The 17,641-nt window shown below is 28.4% G+C and overlaps 1 protein-coding gene across 3 annotated transcripts in view; it reads left to right on the top strand.

The window, feature by feature from the left end:
* The window catches only part of LOC111026518 (5-hydroxytryptamine receptor 1-like), a 208,740-nt gene extending 197,527 nt beyond the window's left edge, over nt 1-11,213 (top strand). For all 3 annotated transcript variants that reach the window (XM_022304615.1, XM_022304616.1, XM_022304617.1), the window contains 2 exons: nt 6,170-6,538; nt 8,716-11,213. In XM_022304615.1, the coding sequence (XP_022160307.1) occupies nt 6,170-6,538; nt 8,716-8,979 (633 nt within the window). In that variant the 3' untranslated portion in view covers nt 8,980-11,213. The remainder of the gene's footprint in view (nt 1-6,169; nt 6,539-8,715) is intronic.
* The last annotated feature ends 6,428 nt before the right edge of the window (nt 11,214-17,641 follow it).

Below are 17,641 nucleotides of genomic sequence, written 5' to 3'. Positions count from 1 at the left end.
AAATTATACCTATATCATAACAGTATAATAATAGATTTGGAATTTTTCTAAAAAAATAATCAACAGTTAGAATTGTTTAGATAGATATTCATAAATAGATGACGTCATTAATATCCATTCAGCTATATACATCGAAAAAGATTATAAATTTATATTGTACGTAAATTGATAAACCCGTCTAACCATATTATTTTATAAAATATCTATCCCAACAACCTGTTATTCTAAAAAAATTGTTTTTGTAGGTACTATTATATTATGATATTTTATTAGATATCGAATCCCTAGACAATGATGAGGTAAAAATAATATATTTGTATTAAGGGTGAATACAGCACTAAAAGCTATCTTTTTGCTTGGAAAATGCCTGCATATAACGAGTTTCCCTGGATAATACTACATATCGAATCTTCATAACTGAAACACAATTGCCCACTTCCTGTGTAAACAAACTGGCCAAACATAATCCTCGTGTAACAATGTAATCATCATAATATCTTCTCTTCCCGAAAACATGGAAACATGTTTCAAAATACTAAATTACTTACGGGACACATTATTGGAAGAGCAACAATTAGTAAGACGTATTATAATCAAGACAATAATCAAATATTACAGAATGAAATTTATACAGGATGATTCACCAAGCATGCTTACCTCCTTTTTCTCTTCGATAATGCAGTTACTTAAAATCTCATTTTTGGAGTTTTTAAATATAGTCTTCATTTTCAAATTCTTAAGATTTTTCGTACTACTCAAAGGAGTGTCCTATGAAGATACGAACTTCTATTTTTCAAGAATAGCACCTTTTTAACCTTTTTAACATATCCAATGGATAATTTTTGTGAAAATGTCTAAGTATCGGAATCAAAATTCGTAATAGTGGTTTTCGAATTTTGACTTATTCAACTTTGTTTTCTAAGGGGAAAAGGTCCACGGTAATGAGTTTTTAAGATATGGAGGCTATGGTGAATTGTTGTCTTTAATATTAATCTATCAACATTAATTATTTTTAAAAATGCACTAAATTTCAGTGAAAAATAAGGGTGAGTATGCTTGGTGAATCACCCTGAATGTATACTGTATATTATTGTTGAAGCCTTAACAAATACTTTAAAAAATACCATATATTTATATAATATGAATACATTGTGTTGCTAGAGTAGTTTCTCGAGTACACGTTTACTAGTAATTATCGTACTAAACGTATATAATAATATTATTAAAAACCACTTAATTTAAAATTCACTAAATGTGTATCAAGTATCAATAAATAGTTGCAACATTGTTTAAAATGCCGTTTTTGAGGTTTTTGATAAAATATTTTTTTGAATTTATATAAGCAACATATTTGTAGGTTATATATTTGGCTTATAACCCAGTAGAACGCATGTCAAATACTATGTTCTCAAAGGTTATTCAATATTGAAATCTTGCATTGAATAACATAATAGTGAAATCAATCAAATCGAAGCCAATACTTTAAAACTGTTGTGTGAAAATTCCGAAATTGAAAATCACAAACCTTTACAAAACGGAAAACTGTAGATTAAAATAAGGTTTGAAATATTAGATAGCTCCATTTAGATTTAATTTGTTTTTAAAATAAAATAGAGTAGGGGCCATGTGTCCTAGGTAAATAAATTATTAATGAAAACTAATTAAAGTTTTATAAAATAATAGAATTTGAGATATGAGCTAACTGAAATGCAAAACATAGTTATAAATTATTACTATTGTCTATCATTTCAACATAATAAAATAAAATATTATTTTGTTAGTTAATAATTTAAACTAGTAAAAAATAGAATATAAATACAATTTACAGTTAGAATACGACTACCGGGTGTATTATTGTATTAATATAAATATAAATTCTATGTAGGTGAAAATGGGTCGACCGACTATGCGATAATAATATAGATATTTCGTAGCCAGAGGTTCTTAGAAAGGCAATGAATATAATGTAGTTTTCAACTATAAACTTTAAACTTTAGCACGTATTAGTAAATACAGCTATGTTAATTTAAAAAGGTAAAAAACCAACTCTCTGCATACTTTATTCAAATCTATAATTGAATACAATCTCAGAACTAAAAATAAAGACGTGATGAAGTTCTCGTTTTACTTATTCTGAGCTCAGTCCATTCAGATCACCTCAGTTTTTTGTCATTAATCATAATAAATCTAACACATTTAATATTATACACACTATGCATTATAAAATATTATGTGTACAGTGTACGTGCATTGTATAAAATAGATATACTGGTACATTCATGAGTAAAATTATAAGTGGGCATTATCATAACAATTTAATTAAAAACATCTTACGCTAAACTAATACATGATTTAAATAAACCTATTATATTTGATTTCAATATTAGTACCTATATTTAATTTAAATAAAATTATATATTTTTTTAAATAATTTACAGTCAATTTTACTTTAATGCATTTGATTTGGAGGTTTTGATTTTTGACATATTGTTCTTAAACCTTTAGTTCTACTTTCATAATATTTCGTTCGTCGTAAAATTGAATATTTCTGGTTTTTAAAAACCAGAAATACAATAATCATTCGGGTTTGAACGAAATAATTTGTACCTGTATCTTAAAATGTACAAAGGTCAACCAGTAAAAGTCTGAAATTCTGAAATATAATGATGATAGTCAGTAACTTCTATGTTTTGTAGGTTAAACCTAGGTTTTCCCGGTATTCGTACTTTTACCGTAACATATTATACAAATATATCTTATTGGTACAATTGTATTACACTGATATATTGTGGATAATGAATTATATCATTGGATAATTTTTAATAGCTTAATATCAGGACTTATGTATGTCCTATAACCCAATAATTTTAAACTAAGGATACCATTATTTTTAATTAAACTCTAACAGTTGCAGACATCAAGTTTATATTAAGTTAGTTGGAAGGAAATATATCAACAAAAAATTATATTTTTGTTTTCCCCATGTATCTTTTTGTTTTTAAACATGTTCATTTATAACTTAATAAATTATAGTCATCTATGAAAATATTGCATCAACACGAATTAATTTAAAATACAATTCAACTCAAAATAACTGCCTGAAAAAATAATTTAAAAAATATGAAGATCCTTCAATATAGTTATCTTTCGGCATCTCTCATTAAAAAAAAACTTAATTAATTAGCTAATAAAAGAAAAAATTTTTAAGAAAATATTAATTCATAATATTCCTAAAAATATTCTATTTTACAAATAAATTATTCACTGACAACAAATAGTATTATTTCTTCTCATTATCTTAAAAAATGTATTTATTTTTTACTTGGATACCTTTGGAACGTAGGTAATTATGAATAAAATTGACATCAGCTCAAGTATGAAATTAGATTAATAATAATGTTATTTGTCATATAATTATTTCTTTAAGATCACATGCTAGAAAATTATAGGGTTTTAAATGTTTAATATCCTTCTGTAAAATACATGTACTTTGTTATTTTTAAGAGTCCTTTTATGAAATATTATGAAAAGGAATTTAAGAACTTAATTGACTGTAAAGTAGGTATGTTAAAAAATATATTATGATATAAAAAACATATTGTTTCCATGATATTATCGTCAACCTGGCAAACATTTATTAATACTTAGCCAACTTATCCTTACATTTATGTAAACAGCCAGTCTACTTACAAATACTTTCTTTGAAATTATTGTTGTATGACTTGCAAATAAAATATACGAAATTAATACCAGTAATACAAACATTTAAGAATTATTATCATTTGTTAATCAGAATAAAATTAAAGAAAATAAATAAATATGGCAATTTGTTACTAAGTATCATATATTTCGTGATTCGCCTATTATTATGTAGCTATGTGCTATACTATCATTTATCACCAACTTTGGTAACTGTCCATTGAATACGTATTGACATTTGATACGACATTGAAATAACAAAAGTACACAATACCTGTTTATGCTCTAAAAGTCCAAACTCATCGCACGAAAAACAAGGCAAACAAGCGTTTGTATGCTTTGTCAAAAGTATGTCACGTATATGATTATTTGAAATTTGATTTTGTAGTAAGTACACTTCTTACGATTTGTATTGTTTTGATCGTGTAAGTACAAAAGTTCAATATTGTATTCTGATTATAAACATTAACCAAAATTAAACAAGGAAACAAGTTTGAAAAAATAGGCAGTCCTATTTATATGGGGATATTCATATTTTTATATTTAATAATTTATTTCTCACTTCATTAATTTCTTTTTCTCTGTTATACCATGCCAAAAAAAAATGTTTTCTCTCTACCTTTTCAGCACATGGTATGCCAAAATTTGTTGTCAACAACAATTGGTACGTCGTTTGGGCGTAATGACAAATTAGGCAATACGATATTAAGTGATTGCAAAAAAATTTCTTTGACTTGAATCCAATTTTAGAGGTTACCTAATGTCCTTTTACTCAGCAACCTGTTAATTTAATCGACAATATGCCCACAACTAGTATTGATACATTTATTAAAACATATAATAATCATAAAAAATAAAACTAATTTTATAACTTATATTTCCTTGATAATCACCTTAACGTTATAACTATTAAGATACGACCGATAACTAATCTTTGTAAATATATACATTGCTATTTTTCTAAGTACTACACTTCTACTTACTAGGTATTATCTTGTAGCAATAATTATTGATGAAAGTTTAAAATCAATGATCTTCTTCATGGACGTTGAAACAAATTTAAAAAAAAAATCATCCCGGTAAAATTATACATGAAATAACCACATATAACATTACAGTCAATGCACCTATATACTAGATACGTATATTTACCTATATATTTTTTCTTAATTCATTCCGAGTATTTTCGTGTATTTGTGAATTTATAAAATATGATTTATAATACAGGATATGAGAACATACAAATGTTGCTATATTTAAATATATTTTCCATTGAAAGTGTTCAAGTATTATTTACAATCCAAGCTATAAGATAAAACGTCCATAAATGATTACATTCTAGCACCATTATTTTTTTTTAAGATTCCGTGAAATAAAGATTCTGCTGAGTATGTAGAAATAACCGTTGCCCTGTAATAAATTCCATCCATTCATTTGATTACTTTTATTTATTTATTGTCGTAGCTGTTTGTGACTTATTGAAATAAAAAAGTACAACGTTTTATAAAACACATTTTTCTATGCAAGCGTGTTTCCATTTTAGTGTTTTTAAATAAAAGTATAGGACTCATTTAAAACCTCTAGGAGAGATAAATTTTCGGTATTTGGTACTTTAAGTGTTTCAATATTCTACATTTTCTAAAGTTTCTTCTGGAAACAAAAATACAGACGTATGTGAATAAAACTCACATAAACGACTAAAACTCGGACAAACTGTACTAAAACTTAGCGGGTAACATTTGTGTTTTATTTAGACGTGGTTTCACCCTGCGTATTGTTGAAGGCAAACTTTGAACAAACTGCGACGTTGATAAAAGGAATTTGTACAAATATGCAAGGAATAAAATGCTTCTCCCTTCCTCCTGAAATACCTATTACAATATTATCGATCGTAACCATGCTTGTCACTTTTATACCGCATAATATATAATGATACATATTATATATCTAATAATTTAAGCCTTAAGTCCTGAAGTCTCAAGAGCCAACAGATTTATTAGAGGAATAAACGACACTCTCTGAAACAAAATGAATGGTTACGAACATCATTTTAATATAACATTTGTCATAGAGGTCTGATAGCTGATCAGACGGAAATCTTAGCAGATCTTGGTGGTGCAATCATATTTTGAAATTAGGCGTGTTAGTATAACTTTATTTATTTCATTTTTTTTACGTTTAATTTATTTTATTCTATACTTATGAAAAATTGAAATCTAAAATGCCTATAAAAAATGAACATTTAAAAATTACTATGTTCAGAAATTAGTAACGGTTGTTTGGTTGGGGTTGATAATTAGAAAAAGCGAACATAAAATTCCCGGTTTTTTTTTCAAAACATGGATCATCCAAATCCGACCTACAACAACAACAGCGATAAAAAATACTTGGGCGATACTACCGCATGACATTTTTTTATGACAGGATTAATTATTGATTGGATGCGTTTTATGTTTGACTGCGAATGCAGTGTAGTGGAACGATAGGGAGCGGTGCACGCGGCGGCGACGGATGCCGATGCTGTTCGATGGTACGCCGGTCGGTGGGCGAATACCAGTGCCCGGTGTTGATGGTAGTACCCAGCAATGGCCACAACTCAGGACGTCCGGCGGCCGCGGCCACCAAGAAGCCCGAGTCCAAGAAGCTCAGGTTCCAGCTGGCCAAGGAGCGGAAGGCGTCCACCACGCTGGGTATCATTATGAGCGCGTTCACTGTGTGCTGGTTACCGTTCTTCGTGCTGGCGCTGGTCAGGCCGTTCCTCAGCGACCCGTCCAGCATACCCAGCTCGCTGAGCAGCCTGTTCCTATGGTTGGGCTACGCCAACTCGCTACTGAACCCTGTGAGTATTATGAGTATTATTATTTCAGTATTGAGACCATTTCCACCACCGTTGTTGTGATCGGTTTCTTTTTTTTCGTTAACTTTCTAATTTCTAAGTTAACCTTGCGTGATACCTCAACTATAACTTGTAAACATTTAAAGAGACAAGAAAAATCGGGTTATTGATGGTTTAAGTTATCGAAAATTAATTTATGTAAAAAATGACCCAACAGTAACTTAGCTGTATAATATCTCTCAATAATTCGTTTAACATTAATGTTATTGTGTTATATATTTATTAATTTATCGATAAATACTAAATATGATAAAGGCATTGAGATTGTTAGAATTGGGGACTTGGGGTGTTCTCATATTGGTGTCTATCACTTGACCAAAGAGTTATACAACGAGTAAAATAATACCAAAACAGTGTATGAGTTGATTCTTCGTGGAGCACCTAACCTTAGCAAAAAGAAATACAAGTTCAGGAATAAACGTAAACAAAATGTAATAATTTAAGAAAATATAACGATCCTAGAGTTGTTACATGAAATTGCATTTAATATGAATTTATGATTAATATGTATGTATTACTGGGTTGTTAAAACTAAGTAAATTCGTATATTATGTTTTGTTAGTTCAATTTTTATTTTCAAATAAAATTATAATAACAGTATCCTATATTATATTTTATCAGATTTTATCAATCAAAGAACTTTATATATGTTGTATTAAGTAGGTTTTTTATTTGTCGTTGTTTTGATTTGTTGACATTTTAATCGATGTTTCGTACCTGTCGACATTTTGACCGTCAGTGTTATGACCTGTCGATATTTCAACTGTCAGCGTTTCAACCGTATCCCATATAATTACGGTAGAGCCTCGTTTCGAAGTTTTCTACGATACTATACAATTTACGTCTATAACATCTATCTATAGCTGTTTTTGTTTGACGTTCCGTAATACCAACGTCATCACCGCGGTTACGGCGTCTTAACGATTCCTGGTATTTACCTCATTTCTGACATGCGACCTAGAGTAATAATATCTGTTATCGGTGGGAAATATTACGGTACGAATAATATTTCAAATATAGCTTACGGTTTTTCCGAATCGGAGGTTTAAAACAAAGTACAGCGTAGGAACCGTTAACCCATTCTATTGCTATACATACTTCAAGTTTGCACATGGCAGTCGATATTGCTCATAAACCTGACTATTACTTTACAAGTCACTAGTAGAAAATCGAACAGAAACGCAAGTGAACAATCAAAATGGGAATCGCACATTCGCACTGTGCCAAATATTATAGCAACCTCGTTGATTTCTGCTACTATAAAGCACGATTTGGGGAAAGTTTATTAATATTCTCTACTAAAAGGTACATAGGTGAAATAATGTCATGAGTTTAGTTCTGGATTGATGTAGCTCACACATTGTTGCGAATTTCATTTACACATTTTCTTTTTTTGTATTGGGCGTATAATAATATTGCTAAGAAAAATCTTAAAATTAATTTCAAGATGTAGTCTATATAGTCTATGTATGCATATTTTTGAATATTTAGAAACTTTTTTGATTGTAGAGGCATATTTCCAGTTTTACTTTTTCAACTGTATATTTGGCGATAGTTACAATTTCCAACATTTCCAATTTACAATTTTCAATGTACAATGAACACCCAGTCAATTAATTTTTGTGAACTACTTCATTATACTTCATATTTCGTATTTGTCTTATAATACTATCGTCTTTGATTATAGACGCGAAGAGTGGAGAATTTAAATGAACCTACTTAAATATAAAATAGTTACGTGCTATAATGTAAAACCATTTAAGTCCGGGAAAAAATAACAAGTGCATATTTATTTGCTTTTAAGCGCTTCGACTTTGGCTTTGTTGAGTGCATATTTATTATGACTCGAATTCATACAAAAACTAATTTTATTTTACTGAACGCGTATTCACCGACAGCTATATAATTAAATATTATTCCGTCGTTTATACAGTACATCGCGCTTAAACATCACAACTCGCGCTACCACCCCTACCCCCCCCCCCCCCNCCCCCCCCCCCCCCCCGCGGGCGGGGGGGGGGGGGGGGGGGGGGTTAACCACTCTGAAAACCCGGTGTGGCTTTCATAAATGTCAAATCAACCATTATTGTTTACCTTATACCCGTTGATAATTGATTCAGGTAATCTACGCGACGCTGAATCGAGACTTCCGAAGGCCGTTCCAGCAAATACTGTACTTCAAGTGCGGCTCGCTGAACCACATGATGAGGGAGGAGTTTTACCATTCGCAGTACGGTGACCCAGAGCCACAGCACTCCACTCACTATTGCGTGATACCCGGAGAGCCCAACATAGTGCCGCACCATCCGTCCCCGACCAAGCCGGACGACACGCGGACCACCGATTCCAACCAACAAACCCTGGCGTCCGAGTCGTTCCTGTAGTCGTGACTCGACATTATTATCACGGGCGACCATAACGTTTACGATATTCGTTCGGCTCGGTCGTGGTACGCCCATAAAAAAGCGGTAGTCGCACCGTCGGGTAACGGCGATAGTCGATAATAATAATTTACTGTACGATAATAATAATTATATGCTACGAGATGAGATTATGTTTGCCGATTTTATTTCATTAGGTATGTCATTTTCCATTTTTGTTCACACCAAACGGGCTCCGAGTGAAAAATAACAATAACATTTCAAACGATTCCAAATGTCAAAAACTTCAAAAATGGTAGCACATATATGTGTATCGTTCATTTTAAAATAATCATTACACATAATTTATAAATATTATCTGATTTTGTTTTTACAACCGCGAGATACTCACTTAATTCAAATTCACGGTTTTATATCTGATTGCAAAATCGTCTCGGAGTTTGACATGTAAATTTTAACCGTAACTATCTTAAATTATATTATTATATCAGATACTTTTTTCGATGTTTCAATTATTTTGTTGATAACAGCGTGATCAAAGATGTTCAACAACGAGTAATTAATGTTAAAAATGTATGTAATATTATCTAATTGATTTTATGTAGTTTGTGTCTTCCGCTGTGATCACTTAAGTATATATTTATCCAGACGCGTTACGCTTATATACGTATGTGTACTCAGTACACAATGTCTAGGTACTAATTTATTTTCTCTGAACTACTGTCATAAAATTGAATACTTTCAATCAATTTTCATCATTTTTCTGTTCGTTATTATTTGTATCTTCCATTCATTGTTGAACAACGCATTCGGCACACAATTTTAAACAACTCGTACTTATTCGCATACAAAAAACAAAATTCAAATATTTTATAAAAATATGTTTCCAATAATTGTAAGTACTTAATATATTCAGTATAATATGCACTTCAATCATACAAATAAGAAATTAATTGCATCAAATTGCTCATGGTTACACATTTTTATAATAATAAAATATCTAAAGTCACGAATGCTATTTGCAATATTGAAATAAGTTAAGTTAACCATTGATCTTGAACTATGTCTTATTATTTTTACATAGTGAAAATATTTTGTTTAAATTGACTGTACATTTTTATATTCTTTGTTGAAAATTATATTCACAACTATCTATTTTAATGTACGATATAACTACGAAATAACAGTTCTTTGTTAACTATTGTCACCTACAATAAATATAAAATTATATTAATAAACAGTTAAATTAAAAATTATATTTTGATAACACAAAAACATCAAGATGATTTAGTTACATTGAATTTGAGTTGATTACAGAATGATATTAATACATACAATTAACAACATAATAACTATTATTGTCTGGCTATTAAAGTATTGAAACATTTTTAGATAGTATATATTTTAGTCAAAGAAAAATATAAGTTTTTCTTCTTTGAAGTACCTATAAAGTATAAACACATGAGTGGTTTCAAATACATAACTCTATAATGTATTGAATCGCATTGGTCGTTCTTTAAAAGACGTATTAAAGAAATGTGAATAAAATAAAGTGAATAGATATTTTAGTCATAAATATAATAAATACTGCAGATAAGAACTTCAATTATTGTACACCAAAACAGTAGTTCAGAAAAAAAATATTTACTCTTAGTAAATATGTTCTTAAAGTATTTACATTTTTATAATGAGCTTTAAGCTTGTATAACATTTAATTTAAGCCGTATACATTTTGTTAAATTTTGATTTTAATTAGTCAACGTTGAAAAATTGTGAGAGTTGAATTCTATGTAATTATTGTGATAGAAAGTGTATTATATTAATTTATTATTAAGTAAAAATCAATTGTAAAATCAAAAAAATAATAATAATATGCGAAAGTATTATAATATTTGAAATGTGAAAAAAGAATAATAATTAATAATAATAATACACGCGCAAACACACATAAACACACATTCAGATTGTATAATACCATATAATATAATACATAACACGCCGAATTTTTTGTTTGTTTAAAATGTATACATAGTAAGTTTATTTTGTTGTGTATAATACGCATACAACCTTAAAAATATATATCTATATCGATAATTTCACGTTACCATTTAAGTATGTGCTCGGATATAATATTATTATTGATGTTTGGTGAAATTATTATTCAAGTCTTGTGTTCGAACATTATACCTTTTGTTGTTTATGTAATAAAGAGCGAGTGCAATTGTGTTGAAAATTAACATACTATGCAAACCATCATGTACTCGCCACTTCCCAGGTGTCCTGTCCGCTGATCATCAACATCCATCTCATTTGCATTATGGGTACTTATACACTGGTCCAACTGAATTCGCCCGCGTGTATTGAACATAGTGTAGCTTAAATACGATTCACGTTTGTTATTGTTCGGCTACCTCACCGCTAACCTGCTGTGGCCTGTGAATGATAACAAATCCTCCTCCACGGTGTTTATGCGATCCGTCGTCATTGATTTCTAATACGCCTAACATGTTTTGAATTAAAATGCAACATTTATCCTGCAACACGTGAGGTCGCAAAAGTCGTGGAACAAAACTGCACTGACAACCATCGAGCAGTGGTCGTGGCCAAGTTTACACTATCTACATGACCGTTAGGTATGTGAAAAGTATTATCATCATTAAATCAAAGCAATATTATAAAAAATAATATTTTTCATTTATCGCAAGACATTGTTTTTTTTCAAACAATTAATATTAAATGGTGAGTATCGCTATAAATTCGTCAAGGGTAAATACATTGTGACATTAAATTAAAACCTAAAACAAAAAACTATAAATCCTCTTAAAAATTTCTAAAAATAACATTATATTTCTAAAATTTTAAATATAGGTTTTGGTTGAACTACAACTTTGCTGATAAGTACTTGTTTGTGCAACATTTTAATGTTTCGGACTGTTAAAAACCATTTATGGTGTTTATTTTTATTTTTAATTCTTACAACCCAAAATGAATTAACATGTTATACAATTTAAATGTAAGATTATTATCTAAGGTACCACAAAAGTCTTTATCGATATTTTTATGAAACAAGTTATGACCTTTTTGAAACTGTAATTTTTTTTAACATTTTAAAATTATCATAACTCAGGTACTTAAAAAAAATAACATCTATAAAATCCTCCAAGATGCCACGGATAAAAAATAATAATCTTACCTTTAAATTTTATTATGGAATAATTCAACTAATTTTAAAAATAACAAAGTAAAATTGATTATTTTTTACGTAAAATGTGCAATTTACAATGTACACATGTAAGTTAAATTTTTCCAACGAATCAGTACGACGTAAAAATCGAGATTACGAGTAGTAGAGGAAAATTAAATGAGAATAATTCTTTCTTCAGATTTCGAAAAAAAAAACGTAAAATTGTGGTGTACTGCAAAGCTTTTTATTACATTTAATAATAAAAAAAAAATTAAGTGCATTGTACAGGTACATTATTTTGAATTTTTAGGATGTATACGCATTTTTGGGTTTTTTAGGGCATCGCATTCCCAGCCCTCGTAATGAATAATATAATTTTAACAATGTTTATTAATAAAATACATTTGAACCCATATGTGCTATATTAACATTGAAGTATTCAATCACTGAAAACCATAATATGAAAACAGAATACAGTTACCAATGTGTAAACACGGAAAATTTAAAAAAAAAAATAACTCAGACCAGCTCTAACAATTTTTCAAGTCTCAAGCCATACTTGCTAATGCATTATTACTTTCAACATTCTACATTCATTTTTACCATATAGATACAATGATAACCATTATTTACTATTATAATAGGTACACCTACATCTTAATTCACAACAATAGATACACTTTAATATAGAATGCATTTTAGTATATTATACTTATCATAAATCACCCTCATGTTTTTTACGTTAATATTGTATTGATTGAATATGAATATTCTAAAAATAGAGTTTTTATAATTCATGGTTTCTATAATTTTAATGGATATTTAATTCCAACGGTATACAATATACCTTAGGTACAATGATTTGTCGTTGAATTCAAAATTAACACATTCATTATCATGACCTACCCACTCAATTACGAGGTACACTAAAACATAATATAAAGCTGAACGACATATCACTGGTTATTTTTAATTGTTTGCGCGCAGTACAGTATAAAACATAAAATGTACAAAATGCCTCGTGGGAGCCACTCTGGTCTTGACAACTCATCTTCAAACCATTGTTCTAGATTTCCTTTTTATTACCATAATAGTATGGTTTAACTATTACTGTCATGGTATTATGTACAAATGAATCAACTCTTGGTAGTAAAAAAAAGTCATCACTTTCTTCTTGTAAATAAGTGATGTACCTATGTAAAATAACAAAATAGTATGAATTTTAAATGTTTTAAGCTTTCTAATTTACAAATAAATTTACAGCGTTCTTCCAATGTGATAATGTGTTATAAAATGTACATTTTACACATTCCGTTTTATTCGAAATTTGACTGTTTTAGTTTAGTTTATTGTAATAAAATACAAATATTTAACTTCTAAATAAATGATTTTGAAACTTAAATATATTTAAATAAGTCATTGATGATAGAATATAATATCTTGAATTCTTTACTAATTTTGTTCGATCTATTCCACTGAAAATAACACATTATCATTCTGAATATACCATAAAACTACCTAATAGGTATTCATAAAGTTCAAGCTCCTGAGATCAACCAACGTTGTTGAAAACTATTTTCTGTTTAAACCCCTTTTTTTGCTAATTAAAAAAGTTGTATTTTCATAATAATAACAAAACATTTATTGAACTTAGTTATGAATTGTGTTCGAATATTTATATTTAAAAAGCATCTAAATACATTTTCATTCATTCGCAAACTTTCAAAGTTTTTCCAGTAAACGTTCTTTGTATTTTTAAACACTATTATTATATAAACTTATCTTGATGTTTATAAAAAAAAGTTTATACTTACCGATTTTTAATTATCTACCAAGTACCATATTTTCATCTCATCTCTCAGATAATATGATTTATGTCATTATTATATCACAAACATTTTATATTATACATAAATATATTATATTATTTTCAGATGTAAATTGTTTTTATTATTAGTCAAATAAATACCAATTACAGATTTAATTTATACATGTTAAATATACTTTTGGGATAATATCGTATTTTACAAACACTTCAAACATTTTTGTATACACAAGATAATTTATTATTGATAAATGAATAATAACATAAGTAGCTGTATAACTCACAACAAATAACGAAGGTACTTCTAATCTTTTTCAAATTTAAAATGCCTATATTACTATAGAATGGATATTAATATATTAAACATAAAACAAATTTTAATAATTCTTTTTTAGTTATAAGCTGATATTGCTTAAACTTTAGTATCAACAAAAATATTTTATTTTAAATATGGATTTCCGTTCTTCCCCACAAAAATGTATCGTTTTCCCCCACCAACAATGTCTCTTTTATTATTGATGCTGAGGAAACCGTTGTTAAACTCCTCTTTAATAGCCTCCTCCCAACTGTAATAATCCTTATAAATATATATATACTATACCTACTGGTATACATAGGTGGTAAAAGGTGGCTAATAATATGGTACTCGTATAAGTAAGACAAGTATTAAATTCATTTTTTTATAAATAATATTTTAGACAAAATAATACATATATATTGTACATAGTAAAAATGAAAATCTGTTAGATGGTATGCGCATCAATCGAGAACGACTTGTTTCTCTTTTTTTATCTTTTTAATGTTTGTTTGTAAATTTTAATATTCCGAATGAGATTCTAAAAATTAGAAACATTGCTCTGAAAATTTAAAAATTCAGGAAAAACTGATAAACATTTTTTCAACTAAAATTTCCTGTATATTATTTTTTGTGGGTGAATGGTAAGCATTGATTACATATTATTATTATACATTTGTATTTTTTTTCTTTATAAAGGATTGTCACTGGTTACACACAATATAATTGTTATTATGATTGAATATTTGGTCTTTTTTTTTTACCCTCGTGGTATTCTAAATATAATATTAACTTATCATCAACGTGTTCTGACTGACTCACTGACTGATCAAAGTGAAACTAAACTATGATAGCAAAAACTTGACATTTTTACGATACTTTCGAACCACCGTGTAAGTGTGCACTAAGAAATAATTGTCTCATTATAAAGAGTTGTTCGCATAAGGATTTTAATATTCAAGGTGTTCGATTTAAATCGACAATTTTTATTTTGTTTATAATTTGTTTTCATTGGTCACAGATTATAATACTATAATAATAACAGATAAAAAACAGTAGAAGTTAGTATTTTTTCAATATATGGTTGCCACTGGTTACATAACTATACATTATTATTATGTTTATAATTAGATGTAATTTTAACCTGTATTTGATATCTTATCTCTTTTTTTCTGAAAAAAATATTTTATTGTAATTAGTTATTTTATGTTGAAACGTATTCAAATATGAAGTAAATTAAAAACAAATAAGTGTAATGAATATCCTAATAACCGATAAAAAAATTAATTTAATTAATTATTATTTAGAAAATATATAATGATTTGCGTTGGTTCGTGTTGGGAGCGATAGGTTCGTTGAATAATTCGAAAAGTTTAATTTGAAAGTCTATCGTGTCGTAACCAATTGCTAGCAAAAATAAACAAATATGTGGTTAATTTTTGCTCTTGTCTTAAAGATACCTATTGGTTAGCTACTAAAACGAAATTCAGGGGTGGTTTAGATCATAGGTTATTAACCGGGAGTCCATGGACCCTTGGGGGTCCGTTGATGGTTACTTGGGGGTCCACGGGTCGGCAGTGAGTTTTTTAAATAACCTAAAAATAAATTTGTTTTAAATTAATTCATAATATTATTTGATGAACCTTTACAATAGAAACTGTGCATTTATAATATACAATAGTAAAAGTAAGTAAATATATCAATTCAAGGACGAGCAGTGACATACGTCCATAGTGTCTGAAAACATTAAATTTATTGGTTATCTGTAAAAAAAAAGTTACTAGTCTTAATACCATTAACTGATTTAAAATTAAATCTTTTCTTTTGTCTATTTGTTTTCAAGTTTTGAAAACTATTAAGCACAGAACCTTATGAATTAAACAAAGTCCAAACCATTTGAGGGTTGCCATATTTTACAGGCAATGAAGTGCACAGGCTCAACAAGTAATTAGCAAATAATAATAAAATAAAATAATGTGTAAAAATCGAATGTCCAATCGATACCGATGGGACACTCAACCTGCAAGTATTCATTTTTTTCTTTTATATCCATAAGTTAACACTCGACACACGTTACAAAACTCTTTGTTGACGAGTAACGAAGAACACAGTATCATAATCCATCAGACCACATTGCTGTTTCATAATTTCATTACTCAGAAATATTTATACTTTGTGTATTACGAGTATATGGTCGAAAAACCACTTGTGATATAACTGCAGTTAGCCAAGCACATTTTTTCTATCTCTCTCGTGATGATTAATTAATAATTACAATTGACTAGTAAACGTTACATAACTCTTTCCAGCCTTTGTTGTTTAATTAATTTGGTGAAATTTAATATCACTCAGTGTACCTTAACTGATCGATACCCACAGAAAAATATATTAACTGCAAGACATTAACCAGTTTTAATACAACTTTGGTGCAATAATTTAGTAAGTTTTAACTTATTTCCACCGTTCATTTTTCTTCATTAAATGTTAATAGTATTCTTGGTACACAAATATCCATAAGCATATAATATTTTTCGTTGATTAACTTTTATGGTGTAAATTAGTACTAACATCACAAAGAAAACATTTATTTGAAAACTTTAAAAAATAATTAGGACATAAATAATAATAATATTCAACAACCTATACAGAATGTATGTACATACCATAATGAATAATTGTAAATAACACTTTTATGAGGTATGTAAGTAGACACTTAATCATTTGAGCATATACTTGGACAATGTTTGCAATTATAAATGTTGATAAATTACATTGACTATAGCACATAGCATTTATAATCATAGATAATATGAATTACTAAAATTGTATAATCACCATCATAGCGTTCATTGCCTTGATATCTTCAAACTCATTATCATGTAATATTAATTATTATCCTTAGTACACAAAGCTAAATAACTCGAAAACTACTAGAACAAATTTTGATTATGATATGCCTACATTTAAAAAAACAAATCCGCTTAATAATTTATTTAGTGTAGAAAAGTAGGGTTCTCATTTGAAAAAAAATTAGTTTGATCTCCTTATGATACTTCTTAATTAGTAAAAAAATAAATCTACTGAATTTATAAAGTCTTTAAATTTATTTAAGATTTTCAAAAATCAGATTATTAATAACCGCGTTCTTGAAGAAAAATAGGTTGAATGTACTTGGTGAATCACTCAATGTATATATATAATTAGGTAACATTACTAGACACACTATTTACCAACATCAGCTGTATAATATCGTTTTAAACGTTTGTTGGATTACTTCTAATCGTTTCAAAACCGTTACAAAAAAATTGTGGGTACACTGTAAAATAGAGTAAAATAGAAATAATAAATGGTGCTATTTGTG

Source organism: Myzus persicae, unplaced genomic scaffold (assembly GCF_001856785.1).
Source record: "Myzus persicae strain clone G006 unplaced genomic scaffold, MPER_G0061.0, whole genome shotgun sequence".
Lineage (NCBI taxonomy): Eukaryota > Metazoa > Arthropoda > Insecta > Hemiptera > Aphididae > Myzus > Myzus persicae.
Note: the sequence above shows the minus strand (reverse complement) of the source record. Positions and strands in the feature narration are given on the sequence as shown.